This window comes from Mus caroli, chromosome 11 (assembly GCF_900094665.2).
Source record: "Mus caroli chromosome 11, CAROLI_EIJ_v1.1, whole genome shotgun sequence".
Classification (NCBI taxonomy): Eukaryota; Metazoa; Chordata; class Mammalia; order Rodentia; family Muridae; genus Mus; species Mus caroli.
Window position 1 is genome coordinate 25,191,664 of NC_034580.1, and position 12,708 is coordinate 25,204,371.

Consider the following 12,708-nt stretch of genomic DNA (forward strand, 5'->3'; position numbering starts at 1 on the left):
CTTTTTCGAGACAGGGTTTTTCTGTGTCCCTGGCTGTCCTGGAACTCACTCTGTAGACCAGGCTGGCCTCGAACTCAGAAATCTGCCTGCCTCTGCCTCCCCAGTGCTGGGATTAAAGGCGTGCGCCACCACGCCCGGCGATTTTATTTTTTATTTTGATCTAAGATGGGTTCTTTCAATGTAACCTGGCTATCTTGGAACTTTCTATGTAGACAAGAATGACCTTGACCTCACAGAAATCCACCTGCCTCTGCCTTCCCCCTATCCTTCTCTGTACTAGAATTAAAGAGTGCACGCGTGCGAGACAGGACTTTCCCTGTCCAAATACATTAAAATAATTAGTGCAGCAGGAGGCCTGTGATTGGATAGGAAAAGGGGAGGCGGAGCTAAGAGTTGCAGAGACAGAACGTCTCAGGAAGGACAGAAGAACCTGAACCAGCTTGGCTTTAAATAGCTACAGGTATATCATAAAGGTTAGAATAATTTGGATAATTTGTCTAATTTAGGTGTCCAGCTTTTATTATTATCAGTTGGTTCTGAAATTATTGTATTGGCATCCTGTGAATTGGGAATTTATTGATACATAAATCTGATTGGTTAATTAAAAGCTTCAAGAGTTTTGATTTACTTGGCTACTGGAATGTGGGACCACCAATTACAGGGGTTTATGGCTGAGAAGGAACTAGAGGAGCCAGAGACAAGCGAACCAGAGCTGGGAACACAGCGATCGGTCACTGTAGGGGCTAGCTAGAGTCAGCTGGCGCACAGGAGCAGAGAGTTGTGGTGGCCGACCTTGGGGTAGACAGTTGCTGCTGGTGTGGCAGCGAAGGGAACTACGGAGCTCTCCAGGCCTGCCAGAGAGTTGGAGGGCAGAGAGTAGCCCAATGGGACCATTCGAGGTCAGAAAGTAGCTGGATGGTAGCACAGGAACTTGGTGGGTCATTTTTTAATATTTCCCTCAGTGTGTGTGTGTGTGTGTGTGATGCACACATAGGACATTTCAAGAGTAAGAGACGTCTCAAGATTTGATAGGCATCAGTTTTGTGTTGGAAAAAAAAAAATTGTCCCAGGTTAGCTCTTAGTAATGGAAGCTGTGGTGTGAGAGAAATCCATTGGCCTAATCCTCAGTTGTTAGATGCTCTGGTTTGTATTGAACTATTCTTGATGCTGTATAAAACGCAGAAGGGGTTTGAGAATTTGCCTGTTAAGTTTAGGGTTCTCAGTACCACAATAAACAAACAGATGTAAAAAAAAAAAAACCCTATTAGCATTAAAATTTTTGTGATAATGGTATTTATGCTTGGTAAGCTTCAAGTACCTGTTAGTATTTCTGAATTATTTTATAATACAGTGAACATTCCTACATAAGACTCAGGGTTTTTGTTTGTTTTCCTATAGGGATGACTCTCCAGGACTCTGTTAATCTGGAAGCACTCAATAAACATAAGCAGTATCTTGAAGACACATATATAAAACTTAAACAAGACATGTCAACAATGTATGTACCAGCCCAAAAGAAAGCTGAGCTAGATGAGGAAAAGGTTGTGTTACTAAACCGGAGAGATATGGCTGAAAATCTGAACAAAGACCTGCAGTTTCGGTATGAATGTTGGTTATTGTAGGTGTTTTCTCTCGCTCTGCCACGTGGCCCTACTCAGTGTGTTGTCCGTGCTCTTTTGCAGCCATCAAAGACTGCAGGTTATTTCACACACACTTACTTCATGGATGAAGCAGAACATGAGAATGTCGTTTCAAGACGTCATGGAGAGAATTCGGAAAACCAAAGCTATCTATGGTAGTTTATCTGTATCTTTAATTAGCAAGAATAGTAGAAGTCACTTTCCCCCAGAGCTAAAGGTTTTCCTAGGCTTAGTTTTAAAAATCTAAGCAAACATATACTTACCTCTGCATGGGATTAGATGACTGGGGAATGTAAAGCCCTGGAGAGGCAGTGAGAAAAACACCTGGGGGCTGGAGATGGCTCAGTGGTTAAGGCTTCTCTGTCAGGGGACCCACAGTCAGCTCTCAGCACCCATATGGTGGCTCAAAAATGTAACTCCAGTTCCAGAGAATGACACCCCCATGCAGACTATATGCATGCAGAACACCAGTGCACATGAAATATAAATGACTTTGTAAAGAGAGAAGGGAGAAAAATCCCTCATTCTTGATCAAGACTGAGGCCAGGGAGGGGAAGTGACTCACTTTAGGAAGGGGATGGTGCTGTGTGAAAGCAAAGTAAAGCATGTTGTTGGCTCTAAACATGTTTATTTCTATTGCTAAACAGGCTGATAAATCATCACAAATTGTCCTTTCAATATTTAGGCGATAACAACATTGTTGATGAGCTATTTGAAGATGACCCAAATAAGACAAAAGAAGCTATAGTTATGCTTCACTACATTGAAAGGTAAATATCATTTGTATTTTGGGTTTGCTTGTTTGTTTTGGGTGGATTTTGTTGTTGCCTTTCTTTTTGTTTGCTTGTTTATTTTGAGATAACATCTCACAACCCAAAAAGCCTCACTACCAAATACAGGATGGCCTTGAATTCCTGATCATCCTACTGCCTCCCTCCTGACTGCTAGCCTGCAGGTTTGTCTTTTCTAGTGTAAAAATTCTGTTCTAGTTGACAACTTTAAACAAAAAATTAGAAATTTCTTTTTTCATCAATTCTTATGATTTTTTTTCAGAAAATTGTAGAATACCCTAGCTACTTCAATCTTTTTATAATTATTTTTGTTCTATGACATTAAGTTACTTGTTACCATATATAAAATTTATTTTTAATTTTAACACTTTCTTTATTCTGTGAGGGTCATGGGGATAGCAGTTCAAGTACAACTTGAAAGAATTCTTGCATAAGTCCAGGTTACAGACCATCATTGTAGAGACTCTGAACCTGAAGCACCTGGTAGTATTACATTCATAGTCAAAACACTCTACATGGATATCTGAGATCCGTGAAAACATTTTAAAGCATTTACCTTCAAAGCTAATGTACAGGCTGCCAAGGTGACGTGTGATCATATGTAATATCTATGCTCTTCAATGATAAACAGTTTCCATTGGTTGGTTTGTTTGTTGTTGTACAAAGAAATGGGTACAGGTAATTTAAAGCACAAAAGACTCTTGTTTTCTTACACAGTATATTTTCCTGAGTCTAGCAGGACTTTTTTTTGTTTGTTTGTTTTTTCGAGACAGGGTTTCTCTGTGTAGCCCTGGCTGTCCTGGAACTCACTTTGTAGACCGGGGTGGCCTCGAACTCAGAAATCCGCCTGCCTCTGCCTCCCGAGTACTGGGATTAAAGGCGTGCACCACCACGCCCAGCTCAGGCTTTTTAAAATTTAGTATCACTTAAAAATATTCATTACTATTACTTTCTTTATGTCCATTGGTGTTTTACTTGCATGTGTGTCTGTGTGAGGGTATAAGAAGCTCTGGCACTAAAGATACAGACAGGTGTGAGCTGCCATGTGGGTTCTGGGAATTGAACAGTGTTCTTAACTGCTAAGCCATTTCTCCAGGCCCCCAAATATTATTTGTGTACATGAATCTTGGTGTCCACAGAGACTGGAGGAGTCAGGTCCCCCAGAACTAGAGTTACAGGTGACTAATGAGCCATCCAGTATGGATGCTGGCAACTCTCAGAGGTGGCTCTTCTGCAAGAGTAGTATGTGTTTTTAACCATTAAGCCATCTCCAGCCCAAATTTAGTATGATTTTTAATAATTTGGGTGTGTTTGTCTGTATATGCATGCACAGATGGAGTGATGCACATGCGTATGCAGACCAGAGGTCAGGGTTAAGTTTCATTCTCTGATTGCTTCTCTGTCTTATTTATTTACTTACGTACTGTTGAATTCACTTATTTAATATGAGTGTACACATGCATATACCACACTCAAGTCGGGTCCAGGGGCAATGCACCTACCTTTACACAGCTTCTGGAGGACAAGCTCATGTCGCCAGCCTTCACTGAACCCTGAGGGATCCTCTGCCTTGTCAGCACTGGTATGAGAAGCTTTATGCAGTGCCAAGGTGTACGTGGGTGGTGGGTATCGGGACTCAGGTCCTCAGATTTGAGTGGCAAACACTTCACAAGCCAAGTCATTTCTCCATCAGGCTCTAGCTACCAGTTTTCACTTGGTAGGAAAACCTTTGTTAAGATTTGAAGTCTTACACATTTTGCTCTTGTTTTTTCCACTTTATTCAACATTCATTTGAGGCACTGTGTGACTCCCCTTTTCCTAAGGGCTAATTTGAGAGATTTGCTGTGTGAAGGAGGCTTACATGAACTATTATCTCTTTGAACTAGTATCTCTGCTTGAGGCTTATGTGAAGTATTATCTCTACTTGTAGTGATGAGGGATTGATAGCTGATAGACCAGCGTTGGCTTCTGAATATCAGGAACATCTCTTGGTTCTGCAGCTTCGCTGCATGCGTGTTGGGTGATTTCTCCTAGGTCCAGTTTCTAAGCAGATACCTCTTTCCTGATGATCTGTGAGAAGAGAAGCCCCAGCTCACTAACAACTCACTGTCTATGTTCTGAGTGAGGATTGTAGGGACAGAGGGCAGGGTCAGGTTCAAAGTTCCTCAAAGGGTCAGAATTTAATCCCTTTAATCTAGGGTCAAAACAAAGCCTAGAATTCCAGAGAAACACTGAACATGGCACTGAGTGAATAAATTTGGTTAAAACGTACAGATTACCGTTTGTTTTGCACTATATCATTATACTTAATTTCTAATATTTGGGATTTGTGTATCTTTGTAATATGTTTTAAAATGCTATGGTTGTAGGTTCAATGACTTAATCTCCCTTGGTGAATATGAGAGGGCAGCTTGTTTCGCAGCAAACAGTCCAAAGAGAATTCTTCAAAATACTAGTACAATGAATAAATTTAAGGGTAAGCAAATCTCTCTGAAATAGATAGATAGATGCAAATTGTACTTTTTTTTTTCTTGATAGAATGAAAATAGTATTCCAAGAGGCTAGTCTTTCTTTGCCCCATCTTTATTATTTGTTGTTTCATTACCTGTAATATTAGGGGTTTCTTTTAATTTTCTAACTTAAATTATGAAACATTTCATACATAAGAAAGCATGAAGAAACAGTATTAATATACTCACATCAAGATTTCATAATATTAATTTTTTGTCAAACATGTTCCATATGCTTTTTCAAAGCTTTTTTTTTTTTTTTGGTAGAGTGACATCATAAAGTAAATTATACATTTTGGAGGCATGATGCTGAGTGTGAAATATGGGGGCTTCATACATGCTAGGCAAGTACTCTACCATGGAGATAGACCCCACACCCAGCCCAAATACTACATATAAAGTACATAATTTGCTAAGATTGACATATGTACATGCCCGTCACATTATTATATATACATACCCATGACCCCATCACCACAAAGCTCCTTCATGCCCACTGGCAGCTCTCCTCTCCACACACCTACCACTGTCTACAGACTCTCCTCCTACACTCCATGCAACTACGAGCTTGATTTCAGTTACTATAGGTAAGTGTTTTTCTGTAACTAGGACAGGCAGTAGGTGATGGCATTATTATTATGATTATGATTATTATTATTTGGGGTGCAGGGTCTCCCTATCAGGGGATATGGGACTAGCAGATAGCTGGAGAAGGAAGCCATAAATAAGTAACAAAATAGAATATTTGCAGAAGTAACACTTCCTCTCAGCTCCCTTCTGGGTGGCCAATCCCCGGGAGGCCTTGGAGGGTCTGCAAGCTAGTAAATCAACTCTGTCTATGTTGACCAACTCAAGAAGAGTGGAGGGGAGTCTATCCCAGGCCACGCGACTCTTAAAGCCTAGAGCTCTTCATAGAGATATTGGTTTCTAAATTCCCTTATATGGAATCTGTTCTTGTGAATATACAGGGGAGGGGGGGGAAAGATATTTAATTTATTCATCTGTTATTAGACATATCACATGATGAAAATAAATGTAAGGTGTGGGCTAAGACTAAGCCACGCCACAACTAGAAACAGTTTCTTTTTTTTTCTTTTTTTTGGTTTTGGGTTTTTTATTTTTTTAGTAAATAACAATCTCAGGGTTCACAGTGCGACCAAATATCCTGCAACACTAGACAACTTAGTATGACTCTTGTCTCAAAATAAAATTAAAACAGACTGGAGGTATAGTTCAATGGTAGAGTGCTTGCTTAGCATGTGGGAAGCCCTGGATTCAATTTCTAATACTGCAAAACCCTTTGACAACCCAGCCACACAGGCCAGTGATATTGAATAGAGAGCCAACAGATAAGCCAAACATAATGATGGTCAGTTAGTTTTCACAAAGACATCGAGAAAATACAATGACACTGATGAAGCAGCTCAGCAGGTCAGGCTTCGCCACCAAGCCTGAGGACCTGAGTTTATGTCTTTATTCTTGTATTTCCCTTCTTCTAAGAATGTGGGTGTGCCATTGTAAGGGGCGGGAAAGGTCTTCTCAATTACTGTAGTAATAGCTGGCCTCAGTGTGTCTTGAGTGTGGCCATGTTGACTGCTTTAGTCTTTGCTTTTTAGAACTTGTCTTTGCTAGCAACTTCTATCTTTGTGTTGTGTTGGTTCAGAAAGTACTGCTTCAGATGGCTTCTGAACTTAAAAAATTTTTAAAGACTTTTAAACATGAATACAGGAAATATTTACATCATTTCCACTCTACCTTCTCCCTTTTTCAACTCCTCCCATGTCCCCCCACTTTCTCTCAAATTCATGACCTATTTTTTAATTATTGTTGTTATAACAACACACACACACATATCCTATGAATCCATTCAGTGTTGCTCTGGTTGACTCCACTGCTGCTGCTCTTCTTGGTTGTCATCCCATGGTACTGGCATCTCCAACACGCTGGGGTCTTCTGCTATAACTAGGCTTCACCAATAGCCTCTCATAAGTTCTTTTCATTATGCCAAGCCTCGACTTCTTTGCATAACCCCTTTAGTCCTGGGCTGAACTGCAACTGAAGCTTCACCCTTCACCAATGGCTTTTCCCGGCCTCTCACAGTTCCAGTCCTCAGCTGCTCTTCATAACTCCTTCATGCTTTCAAAACCAGTGCCATTTGGGTGATTCTTACATACTACCAAGTCCAGCTACAATACAAGGTACAACCGTGGCTATCTCTGAATACAGCTTCTTTGTACTCTCAGAAAACACATTCCAGAAGATTTCACCTCAGTGATGCTGGTCTCTTCTTAATTACTGCTAATTTCATAGTTCCAGCTAACCAGCATCAATTATCCCAGTACCCCCCCCCCTTCTAGACTCTAAACCCATAGCTACATGGTTAGAGCTGCTGAGTTCCTGCTGGAACATGGACCCCTTGTTCTATTACATTATCACCAACTTTCTGTTTTCCAACTCCTTCACTGCCTAAGCTTGACTGTCCTGGCACTTACTCTGTAGATTAACCTTGAGCTCAGAGATCTTCATGGCTCTCTCTCCTGAATGCTGGGATTAAAGTCATGTACCACCATGCCTGGACTTAAACTTTTCTTTACCTGGAACTTGTTCTGTACCTGGCTGGCCTTGAATTTAGAGATCTGCTTGCCTCTTGTCTCCTAGGATTAAAGGCATGTACTACCATGCCTGGACCAAAGCTTTTTATTGTAGATCTTAGTCAAGTTGAAAATGGAGACTAGACATCACAATCCATCCCTTGTCAATTTGACACATAATTGTATCTGCTTATGTCCAATTGAAAATAACCAGGTCATAATAACACATAACATTCCATAATTCTCATACAACTGCAAATGGATAAGTTTAGCTATGTGGGATCACCCTGAGATCACCACTCCTTAATCTGTTTATCTCCTTGAACACAGAATTTAGTGTCATTCCACTTCTGATGCCCCTTTACTCTTTCAACCATCCATTTTGTAAATTTTTCCCTTTCTAAGCTTGCTATGGTCAAAATGTTCTTCATGAGAGAAAACCAGAGGACAAAGTCTATGCTGGGCTTTTTTGAGACTTTCTTTGTCAATGCAGTTAATCAAAATTTCTTTACCTTAGCTTCAGGTATAGTCTTTGGACAAGGGCAAAAGCAGCAACATCCTTCATCCAAAGCTTCCTAAGAATGCTCTCCAGAGTAAAACTCTTCATCAATCACCAGTGTCTTCCATATTCCTTCTAGGGTGGCCCTTTAAGTCCCACTTAAAGCGTTCTGTGGCTTTCCAAATCCAAAGTTTCAACAAAATCTACATTCCCCTAAACATGGTCAAGGCTATCACATCCATACCCAAGTCCCAAGTCCCAACTTCTGTTTTAGTTAGGACTTCCATGGCTATGAAGAGACATCATGATCAAGACCACTTTTTTTTTTTAAATTTAAGATTTATATTTATTTCATGTATATGGGTACACTGTCACTGTCTTCAGACACACCAGCAGAGGGCATTGGATCCCTGTTACAGATGGTTGTGAGCCACCATGCGGTTGCTGGGATTTGAACTCAGGAACTCTGGAAGAGCAGTCAGTGCTCTTAACCACTGAGCCATTTCTCCAGCCCCACAAGGCAACTCTTATGAGATCAAATATTTAATTGGAGTTGGCTTGCAATTTCAGAGGTGTAGTCCATTGTCATCATAGCAGGCAGACATGGTGCTGGAGAAGGAGCTGAGAGTTCTGCATCTTGATCTGAAGGCAACCAGGAGAGAATGGCATCCTCAGGCGGCTAGGAGGAAGCTCTCTTCTACAGTGGGTGGAGCCTTAGCATAGGAGGAGACCTCCAAAGCCCAAACCCACAGTGACATACTTCCTCCAACAAGGCCACACTTCCTAACAGTAACATTCCCCTATGGGCCAAGCATATTCAAACTACCACAGTAGGTTCTCCTCTAAGTCTGTCTGTAGCCTCTCCAGCCACTGATAGTTGTCTAGATTACACACAGGCATTGCCTTCTATTGACTAGGAGATATCTGACCTTCTGCTGGCTCTCAGCAATTTTTGGCATCCTTGAACTTGCAGACAAATTACTATACTCTGCCTCCATCTTTATGTGGCCTACATAGTGATACAATTATTAAAAATATAGAATTTATTCTATATCTACTGTTAAAGCTTTGGAAAATGTAAAGGAATTTAAAAAGTGATATGAAATATAAAAGGCAAACTAATTCTTAATGTATTTGACTCAAACTTTTCTTTTTGTAGCTATTGGAAAAATTAGAGGAAAGCCTCTCCCATTACTCTTGTTTTTTGAGGCTATATTTAACACCAGTCAAGCTTTCAAACGTCCTATTAATGCTGACCTAACCATGGAGGGAATCAAATGTGGATTATCTGAGGAACGGCTTGATTTAGTCACCCACTGGGTTACCCAGGAAAAGTAAGTAAAATTAGGCTACTAACTAAGCTACTAGCTTAATGTCAACATGTAATTAATAAGGTTGTTTTCCTCTGACTTGTAATAGTTGTCATCTGTGAGCTAGAGTTTCTCTGTGTGGCCTAGGTCTAATCCCTCTGCCTCAGTCCCTTACATGCTAGAATTATACGCTTGTGATACTACATTCAGCTAATGGTTTGTTATAAATATTGTATTTTAGGATTTACTTCAGTTCTGTGTTGAAATTAATTAGAAAGTATCCAAGAAGGCCCAGTCACTGAGAGCTCAGACTAAAAGTCAATTAACTGAAGTTTACAAAATAAAATATGGCAAGCTAGTGGCAGATGTAAGTTGAGTGACATGGACACAGAAGGATTGGTTGATAGCACACTTCTAGGGAGAGAAAAGGCAAGGAACCTGATTCTGAACAGGCTGTGGCCTGTGTGTTATAACCTAGGAGGTAATATGTACGGAGAAGGAACACCCCCATGGTTATACTGAGGAACATTTAAGCCAGCTGGTCACTTCTTGAAGCCAGCTCTTCTACAGACTGTCAGATTTGTGCTAATGTGTGTAGGGCTCACCAATCTAGAACCCAAATCTGAGAAGGGGTATGGGATGTGAGGGGAAGGTCACATGGGCTTCCTAGTAATCGGAGTGCAGCCATACAGGGAAGGGCCAGAGCCAAGCAGGGAAATAGCAAAGTCTTAGCCACATTTCCCAGACAAACCATGTTTGGAACTGCTCCACCTTGAGGGAAGGGCCCTGCCTTTCATGTCTACCAGCTTGGTTGGTTTATAAAAAGAGAAAAAAATTAAACATTCTGATTTTGAACCCCTCCACTTTTAACCCCAATAAACAGAGTTCATATTTACTGCATGTCCAATTCTGAGACATTTTGTAGAGGTATTAGAATTTAATTTTAATGTTAGCAGCATTTTGTTAGGTGTATAGAAACACCACTATTATGTGAGCCCTGCTATTTTGTAGCCATTAATTTAAAATATAACTAAAGCACAATTACCATATAAGCACCAATTAGACATGATTATTCTGATCATGCCCAATTTTCCTTTGGCTTATGCTGAAAATTTCTGAGTAGCATTACTGTGGTAGTACAGATGGTTGATTCACTGTCGTTGGGTATAAACAGGTACATTTAAATATTGGACCAAATGAGGTGATGCAGTTAAACTGTTTGGAGAGAACTGTTTCCTAAGTTTCTCCTCGTGGGTAGCTGTATCCCCTCGATACACTTTGCTTCTTATTATCTCTAACAGATTTAAACTAGCAGGTGCTCTAACTCTTAGAGCTGGGCCCTGGCATGGAGGGAGCACACAGAAGAACTTCGTGAAAACAAAGGATCTGATGATGAGATATAGCAGGAGGTTTTTAACACTGCTTTGTGTTCTGGCTGGTCAGATGTGCACAGCAGCCCAGGAGCTATCTTGGATCTGAGAATAGAACACACACACACACACACACACACACACACACACACACACGCCAGTTATTATTAAAATGCCTTGGCTAACTTAATGACTGGTCATTCATTCCTACATCTTTGCCTGCTACCCTAGATCCAGTCGAGGAAGTGACCAGTGGCCACTTAACCAAAGTTTCACAATCCTGGTTGGCTTTTCTCCTCTGCTACTGTGTCCCCTTCTCCCCTCCCCCAGTCTTCTGATTCTCACTGTGTCCTACCTGTGCAACTCTCAGTGCCCCACCCCATGCTCAGCCCCTGGCTATTGGCAGCATTATTGATAGATCATAAACCAATTGAGGGCAAGGACCTTCAGTGTCAGTAAACACAGATTTCTGATTAAATCAAAGCATCAGAACCGCCCTCTACAGGGAAATGTGGTTTTCCTTTTAGTGTGAATACTTGCAGGATCTAATTATGAGCCAAGATTGTTCCCACTAGCATTTGCCAACGTCTAAAAAATTGTTATATTCTGCAGACTCTGGGCAGACTCTAGGTAACTTATGAGAACATTGAGATCCCCAGGTGCATGCGGACCTTGCTTACCTGGCAGTTTCAGTTCTGTCAGTCTTGCAGGAGAGTGTCTTGCTTATAGACATTAAGACATTTGATCTCAATTTTCCCAAGATTATTTCCCCAAAGGAGAATTGTTTTTGGTTTGACCAATCTCGAATGTGTTTAATTTCTACCACATTATCAATTGTTATTGACTTACAATTTTATAGGTTATTTGTAATCCATTTATAGTCTTGAATTTTCAGATATTTCAGTCTCAGCCACTCATCAGCAGTTCTCTGACATATGCTGTAATGATCTGCTTGTTTCAGGCTGACATTTTCTGAGAAGGCTGGCGATATTATTTTTGCTTATGGAGAGCAGCACACATACCACAAGCCCAGATGCTTGGCGTTAGCTCAGATTATCTACAATGAGTGTGGGCTGCACAGGAAAGCTCTTCTTTGCTTGTGTAAACAGGGTCAGATTCATGAGGCTATGGAACACATACAACAGTCCAAGGACATTAACACTGGTAAGTAAAAAAGCCTAGTTACTAAATACACTTTAACTCTAACATCACTCATCGAAGCTGGCATTGTTTGAAACTTAGCTTATAAAATACTTTTATACATACTGATAGGAGATTTATTTTGTAAATTTTCATGAAAATAAGATAGAGTTATTTGAATTTCATGATACATATGATGCATTTTCTCAAAGGAAACATTTATATGTGGCTATTACTAGAATCATGTAGTATTAAAGACAAATTTATTTCATATGATAGACCATACTACATAAAGAATTTTTAAAAAATAACTATTTTTTATATATACTAATATACATATAGTACATATATGTATTATAACAATTATAAATGAAGTATTAGTAATTCTCATTTCAGAATTTTGAATACCTAGCTTGCAAAGGGATGTTATTTGAGAGAACTGTAAACACTTGACTGGCCCTAGTTCAATGGCCTTATATAGGTGACTGATCCTAGTTCAGTGGCCTGATACAGTTGACTGGCCCTAGTTCAATGGCCTGATATCTTAACAAGAATCTCAACAGGGTGAGCTTATGGAACTGCTGGCCAACAGCCCCATCCCTCAGGCATAAGCCAATCGCCATTTTTAGGCTGTTTGTTTAGTCTAAGAAGTGACAAAAAACTAACAAATTAGTAAATATAAAAAAATAAATAAATGAAGAAATTGTAAAACAGACCAAAACAGACATTTTAAGCCATATTTCTCAAGAAAAAGGATATGGGGCTGGTGAGATGGCTCAGTGGGTAAGAGCACCCGACTGCTCTTCCGAAGGTCCAGAGTTCAAATCCCAGCAACCACATGGTGGCTCACAACCATC

General features: G+C 40.3%; 1 protein-coding gene across 2 annotated transcripts in view; it reads left to right on the forward strand.

Moving 5' to 3' along the window:
* The window catches only part of Clhc1 (clathrin heavy chain linker domain containing 1), a 29,566-nt gene that overhangs the window by 11,158 nt on the left and 5,700 nt on the right, over nucleotides 1-12,708 (forward strand). For both annotated transcript variants that reach the window (XM_021176939.1, XM_029484155.1), the window contains 6 exons: nucleotides 1,399-1,600; nucleotides 1,683-1,795; nucleotides 2,326-2,410; nucleotides 4,801-4,907; nucleotides 9,191-9,365; nucleotides 11,673-11,875. In XM_021176939.1, coding sequence (XP_021032598.1) covers nucleotides 1,399-1,600; nucleotides 1,683-1,795; nucleotides 2,326-2,410; nucleotides 4,801-4,907; nucleotides 9,191-9,365; nucleotides 11,673-11,875 — 885 coding nt within the window. The remainder of the gene's footprint in view (nucleotides 1-1,398; nucleotides 1,601-1,682; nucleotides 1,796-2,325; nucleotides 2,411-4,800; nucleotides 4,908-9,190; nucleotides 9,366-11,672; nucleotides 11,876-12,708) is intronic.